The 7587-nt window shown below is 39.4% G+C and overlaps 1 protein-coding gene across 2 annotated transcripts in view; it reads right to left on the reverse strand.

Annotated features, from left to right (window-relative positions):
* Positions 1-1565, reverse strand: part of TTC8 (tetratricopeptide repeat domain 8) — a 47721-nt gene extending 46156 nt beyond the window's left edge. The window contains exon 1 of one of the 2 annotated variants that reach the window (XM_036882285.2): positions 1408-1565. In XM_036882285.2, coding sequence (XP_036738180.2) covers positions 1408-1521 — 114 coding nt within the window. In that variant the 5' untranslated portion in view covers positions 1522-1565. The remainder of the gene's footprint in view (positions 1-1407) is intronic. The other variant, XM_036882284.2, reaches the window with a different exon arrangement.
* Between the last annotated feature and the right edge of the window lie 6022 nt (positions 1566-7587).

The following is a 7587-nucleotide window of genomic DNA, read 5'->3' on the forward strand; positions in this document are numbered from 1 at the left end:
GAATATACATTTCCCAAATGCATTTAATGTGGAAACTTTCTTTCACTAAGCAGCTCCTGGGACTCTTGTTCGGTAGAACACATGATGGAAACTACCCTAATGCAATGGAAGAATGGAAATAGCATGTAAAGTTCTTGCAAACCATTGTGCCTAGAACAACGTCTGGTACATCACAGAGTGTAATAAACTTTTTCTGTACAAATGCAAAAGGGCCAATATTTTGTCATGGCCTTTGTGAAATCTTTTTTTGTGAGGGGCATCAGGGGTCTACTGAGCCAAGGAACACACTTGGAAAAATGCTGCTCTATGGAAACGTAGTAAACTAATGTGAACTAACACAAACAAAACCTAGCTTAGCATCACCAATATGGTTTGTTGTGGAGGGGAGATGTACTACCTATCTGAAGGCCAAACTGTTCACCTCAACATATCGATGTCATCTTTCATCCATCTGCTGGGAGCTAAGGCAGAGCCTAGTAACAGTGTTCACATTCATGCCTCTGCTTATGTAACTCCCCTCAATTTTCCTTTTTTTCCAACATCTCCAAGGCAACAACGCTAGAGGAAAAGCTGGGAAGCCAGAACTATATAGGTACATTCTGCATTTACCAGAAGCACTAACAATCTGCCACAACCCTGCTCCTATTCTCCTGTACCTCCATTTTGCCTCTTCCAGAAGCTACCATAGTTATCTCACACACGTGTATGACCTTTTTCACTCACTTTAATACTACACTTTAAGTTTTCTTAGTTTAAGTTTTCTTCTAATCAATGCTATCATTGCTTTTTCAGGAGAATTTTTCGCCCCATTCCTTCCTCCTAATAATTTACTTGGTCCCCTCCTAGATTCTCACTTGTCTAACTTGCATTATCCTCAAGTTGCATTAATGTCCCAGAACCAAAGCCTCCTTCACTCTTGGACAACAGTCTTACGATGAAGTGGAAAGATCACACATTTGACCCAAAAGAAAAAAAGCAGCTATTTTAACGGAGTGGAAAGTTACGGATCTTTGTTTATACATAATTGTTTTAGAAATGTATATCGCACACATAGCGAGCTGAAGAGCCCGTTCTTGTGCAAGTATAAATGAATTATCACAATTCCTCGCCCAAGTAAAATGCAGGGCTTTAGGTGTTCCTTAAGGGGACACTGAAAGGAAAGGGGCTGAAGTTGGGGAGGGAGCGCTCAGGGCACAGGGCTCGTGGATCCTGCAGGGACTCGGGGACACAGCGGGCAGGGAGCCGCCAGCCAAGGGTCCAGGGGGTCTCGCTCCAGGTGCCTCTGCTGACAGGGTCAACCGCGCCCTGGGCTCTCGTCTCCGAAACCACACCCGGGGGCCTGAGTATTCCCCAGAGCCCTCAGCCTCATCGCCGGGATCCACAAGGCTGAGGAGGTCCGGCCAGTACCTGGTCGTAAGGGGACTTCTCCAGCATCTGCGTGCACAGATCTGCGCAGAGCTGGAATTTCCTCCGCCTAAAATAGCTCCAGGCCAAGAGCAGCGGCTCCATCTCCGGGCCCATGACCGCCGAGGGCAGCCTGCGAAGGACCCGGGCCCGGCCCAGGGAGGGCGGGGCCGAGGACCCGGCGGCGTCCAGCTCTGCCCGGCAACGCGCGGCGACGGGGCTTTGCCAGAGAGGTGTTCCGCATTGCGCCTGAGAACAGGAAAAAGAAAACCTTCCAAGAGCAGAAGGCAGCTATAGCACTTGCCAAACCTTGACTGCAAGAAAGGTGTACTTTTAAAGCATACATATTTCATTAATTTCGAGAAGGCATCTTGACTAAATTAAGAGGCAATAACGTAAACACCTCCGACTGGGGGCCTCCACTCTCCTTGAAGAGGAGTGGTTGCGTAGCAACCGAATGCTCTACATATACTGTCAGGGAAAAACCCTGGAGTTGACCCTCCTACGAGTCACTGTCCTACTCTTCCCCTTCACGCATCCTTACCCTTATCACTTACTCTTCTGGCCTGAGAAACACAAACATGAGAACAGCTTCTTCAATACCATCCTGCCCATCAGAACCCAAAGCCTTAAATCCTAAACCTCTCCAGTCTGTTTCCCCAAATCCTTAAAAAAATCTCAGTGTCTGAATTGACAGGGGCATTGGAGGTTACTGAGCCCAATCTACGCATTTTACAGTTGAGAAACTGAGATAAGCTCAGAGAAGAGAAATTATTTACCTAAAGTTGCATGGAGTTGGGGAGCTGGACTGTAATCTGAGTGACTACAGGCTGTAAATACCGTTTGTTAATTCGACGATGCATAGGGATTCTGGACTATAAATTGGTGGCATTTGTACCAAACAAGATACTGCATGCAAAAAATAAAAATAAAACAAGTTTTTTGAAACACCATCTCCAAACAATTACTATTTGTCAAATGTTTACTTGTGCAGAATAATCTCTTCAGGCACAATTCTGACTTTCCTCTAGAGATATACACAGATGACAAATATCTCTAATGGTCATGAAAAGAGAAGTGTGACTGGGCCAAATCCAGGTAGACTTCATTATGGAAGACTAAAAGATTTGTTTTCCTTTCCTCTTTATCATCGTGGGAGAGGCAGAAGGGGAAAAATTAACTCAATACTGAAAATCTTTCTGACCACGTCTAAATTTCCTTTATAGATAAGAAACTGACAACAGCTCTTAGCAAAAATAAACCATTCCCAATTTTCTTGCAATTAGTGCATTTGTGTTTCCTGGAAGTGTGTCTAGAAATGTATTCTGTCCTGATACAGCAGCCCACGTTTCTGGGAGACACGTTTTAAGACACATGCTGCCAGTTGGCAATTGGGCTCAGTATTTCACAGGGTGCAAGGCAAGCAGATCCCACGTAAATAAGTCTTAAAGCTGGCTCCATTTTAGATAGATTTTTAGAATAAACTGTTTATTTTAGAGTAGGTATAGACTTATGGAAAAGTTTTAAAGACAGTACAGATGCTCCTCAACCAGTTTTCCCTGTGTTAACATCTTACATTATCACGGTACATGTGTCGCAGTTAAGGAACCAACATTGGTACCTTACTATTAACTCCACAGTTTATTCAGATTTCAGTAGTTTTTTCCAAATACCCTTTTTCTGTTCCAGGATCTCACTTTGGATACCATAATACATTTAGTCACCAGGTCTCCTTTGCCTCCTGACATTGTCTTAGACTTTCCTTGTATGTAATGACTTTGACAGCTTTGAAGAATACCCATCAGGTATTTTGCAGAATGTCTGGGGAGCTTTTAAAAATACAGATGCCCAAATTCCAACCCTAGAGATTCTGACATAAGTGGTTTGATGTAGGGCTGGGGAATCAGTGTTTTTTTGACACAGTAATTTAAAAATTACAGGTAATTCTAAAGGACAGCTAGGGTTGAAAAACCACTATGTTGAGTTCCAAATGGTCTTGTATACAGTGAGATCATTGCCAACTTTCTAGACAGGAACAAGATTTTCCTAAGTGGGTCAAATACATACAAACATATATACACATATAAATGAGTATGGGCCAAAAAAAAAAAAAGACATCAAAAATATTTTAAGAGCATAATTCAGCTTCTTTCAGAAGGCTGTTAAATGTTTTTTTCAGAAAAGTCAAGTGGATGAGGAAAATTGTAGAATACTTAGCAAATTGTAGAATGCCAAGCATGTCCAAATGCAGCATAAAATGTGCCTTTAAAAGGTTATAAACATTTGTTATTTTTAATCATGTAGCTATGTTTTTAGTTAATCTTATGAATGTACAGATAGAATGTGTTACCTTTTTAAAAATGATTTCTAACCCGTAATGCAGAAACCATTATTTTTTTTAAATGGCATGGTAGTAATAGAAAGAATAGTAAATATAACAGTTCCTGGTGAAAGATTTACTAGGGCTACCTCCTACTGGAGAAAATGAAGCATAGAGATACAACTGAATTCCTTTAAGGGATCAGTTTCACAATCAGTGGTAGATCTGAATTCATGGATCCTTATCTTTTGCTCTCTAGCAACTAGATATCTCTTTAGGTTAACTCAGTTTAAAATCAAATACTGAAGATAATGTAACTTGAAATGCCAAAGGTTAAATTTTCTTAAGTGTTAAACTGTAATTATTCAGGCCATTTAAACTTAACCCAGAAAAAATGCAAAAGTTAAAATAGGATACTCTCTTTGGTCAACAAGTATTTGGGCAGGTCCTGTGCTTGGCAATAAGAATGCAGAGATGAGCAAGACAAATCCCTAGCCCCAGGGGTATGTATAAGAGTGGTTAGTGGAACGAGAATTAGACTTGACGTCAGAATGACTAGCTGTGTTTTCTCAGGCAAATTAGGAATCAATACAGGTCGGTGATTAAGAAGCTGGCTTGGAGGCAGATTTTCTATACCATATTTGAACCCCTGACTCTGCCAAGCACGAAAAATAGGGACCCTGGGCAAGCAGCTTGATGGCACTATTCCTCAGGTATGTGCTTCATCCATAACGAAATATGTGTTTGCTGTGTTCTTTAAATTTTTTTGAGTTTGCTTTAAAGGACAAGAAAAACAAATGGGATAGATTAAACTCATAAGATACGTTAAATACAGATAGTTAAGTACATCATTAGGCCACAGGATATGTTAAGCATAGAGTGAATAGGCATTATGTGTTAACCACATTAAAAAGATAAAACAAACCAATGAGAGCATTACTTGTAGACAGTCTGAAATTAAAGAAACCCCACCGACATCGTGTCAGGAGGCCTGCAAGAGATGCTGTCATGCCCACTACTCCTCATAAATCTCAGATCCCAACCACCCAGCAGGGAGAAGGCTCCCACCTTCTTTCTTCCTGCTATAGCCCAGCCAATGCGAAGCCATGATATGTGGGACTCCCAGTTTACTCCAATGGACATTTTGATTAGAAACAGCCTCCTAACTCAGCACCTTCCTCTATAAAAGGCTGTTCCTCTCCTTTGTTCTCTGGACATGCCTATAGTTCTGCTTTGCCTTGCATGTCTTGGATTGTAATTCTCTGCTATTCCCAAATAAACCTGTTTTTCCTGGTGAGATAACAGACTGTTAATTTTATGATTTTCAATAAAAAGAGATGGAAAGCAAAATAAACCTTAAATATTCATGAAACACGGATCAGCTTTATCTGCTTCAAACTGGCCATGCACTGGTATCACCTGTTCTAGCCCACTTGTCCTCTGCTTAAAACATTTACTGCTATTCACCAGGTCATCACCAAGCTACAGCTATAGCCATGCATGTTTGCCTTTTATTTCTCCAAAAGAGCAAGTGGCATCATGGACCTTCCATTTCTGAACATCCTTGCGTGCCCTCAACCCTAGTCCTTGTAACCACACCATCTGCAGTGAAGGCAGATGACACAGAGTCAGAACATAGGAACTCTGAGCAACCCAGAGATAGGGTGGTCCTTCCATCTGCTTTTACTAAATGCCTTAATCTGCCCAGTCTCTTTCCACTTCTTCTTACTGTATGTTTTAAGTTGACTCAACAAACTAGCTGATTTGGACATCTTAGTTTGTCTATGAGCCTTTCAACTCCAGGACTTCCGGGACAGCCTGACAGGTTGTTGTACTTAGAGGCCACTGTAGCATTTCCCCACTACATATAAAATGGGGATGAAGGTGATGATGACATGATGACAGTGATGATGACAGCGACTATCCTATGGGATGGTTGTGGAGATCAAATCAATTTAATTTAGGTAAGGCATAATCATGTTGTTTTTTCAAAGAACAGAAATACATTGGAGTAGAAACCAAAAATGTATGCAACCAGTGATCACCTCAATATTCAGTCAGACAATATTTATTACGTGCTAAAGATTGAGCACTTTGAGACAATACCAAAGATATTAGAGGTGATTCTCATTTTCCCAGTTCCTTGAGTTGGTAAATATCAATAAACCCACAGAAGCATGCCCAGTGAAATCTAGAATAAGAATAAGATATGCTACCACTACAATTTTTAGTAATGTCCAGAAAATTATAGTCAATGAATAACATAAGAGGTTTGGCTATTGGGATGGCAGAGCCAAAATAGTATTATTTGCCAATTGCGGGAAGTTGTCTTTCTAGGAAATTTTATGTAAGAAAGCTTTTGTTTTTTAAATATTTATTTTGTAGTTTGTAGTTTATTGGACACCACGATTCAGTACTTTGAATTCATTCATTATGTGCTAAATTATATGTTTCATTCTATGCTATATTTAGCATAGAATGAACACTGTTTCTGGATTGTCTATTCAGGGCCATTGATATGAAGGTCAGTACTTGCAAAAGTACAGCAAATTACAATGGCTCTATTTATAAGGCTATACATTTTCTTCAAGTGTTCAAACTTATGTGAGCCTTTATTCAGAGAAACACTATTTCATGCTATAAAGTTAGTCACAATCAAAATTACTGGTATTTCAAATACTTGAACAATTTTTCCACAAATTATTCCTAAAAATAATAATTCCTAAAACCTGTAATTCCTATAATTCCTTTAAATAGGAATATAAATTCCTATTAAAAAATCCTGTAATTCCTAAAAACTACTGACTTCTCTGAAAATAAATAAAATGCTTCTCAGTTTCTGGATATGAATTGCATTGCATCAACCTCAAATTACCAACTATCTGTCAAGATATATTTTCCTCTTGTGGCTTTCCAGTGAAATTATTACCTGTTATTTTGTCAAAGGTCTTAAGAAAGTGGAAATACAATGATTAAACATTCCCTTTTATCCTAAATTTGCTTATTTCAGTCTGAATTTCACAGGCAATTACACATCCACTAAGGTGAGCCATCTAATTGTTCTTAGGAATACTTACCAAATCCCTCTGATTCATATCACATACAACAGCCTAAACAATTTCAAACCAAGTCCTTAAAGAGAGCTGATTACATTCAGTTGCTTTTTCCATCAAGTTTCTTGTACTCAGAGAATCAGATTCTGAAGCCTGTAAATGAATTAATTTTCAACAATTGAAGAAAGCTCAGAACTCTGTTGGTATAAATTCTATTTATGTGACAATCACTTCTGGTTCCATCTTATCCTCAAGCGATTGAACATGATATGAAAGAGTACCTTGCTTCTATTCGTTGGTAAGGTGCCATGCAGAATTCTTTTGTCTTTTTTGAAAACAAAAATAGACCTAGTTTTTTTTAGCTAAAACAATGATAAAGACTTTGTCTTCTCAAAGAGCACAGAAACACATTGGGGTGGAACCCAATGCAGCCAGGCATTGCCTAAATTTTCAGTCAGACAATTTTTATCACATGCTAGAGACAGAGCACTTTGAAACAAAACCAAAGAAATTAGATGTTGTTCCATTTTCTCAGTTCCTTGAGGAAGTGGGAAGTCTACCAATCATATGGCAAACCAAAACCTTCCTATCATAAAGCATTTATCCGTGGGGAATCCTGCTATGATTACTTAAGATAAAGGTACTGACTTTCAAAATGTGATATACACTATATTCTTACATCCTTGCCTTGTACTCTGATCCTCCACAAGGACACTTATTGACACATATAAGAAAGGGGCAATGAGTAAGAAAGTGTCTTTGATTTGGTTGGAGTACTGCTTTTAAAAAAAATAGTAAGTTCTTACACCA

This window comes from Manis pentadactyla, chromosome 11 (assembly GCF_030020395.1).
Source record: "Manis pentadactyla isolate mManPen7 chromosome 11, mManPen7.hap1, whole genome shotgun sequence".
Taxonomy (NCBI): domain Eukaryota; kingdom Metazoa; phylum Chordata; class Mammalia; order Pholidota; family Manidae; genus Manis; species Manis pentadactyla.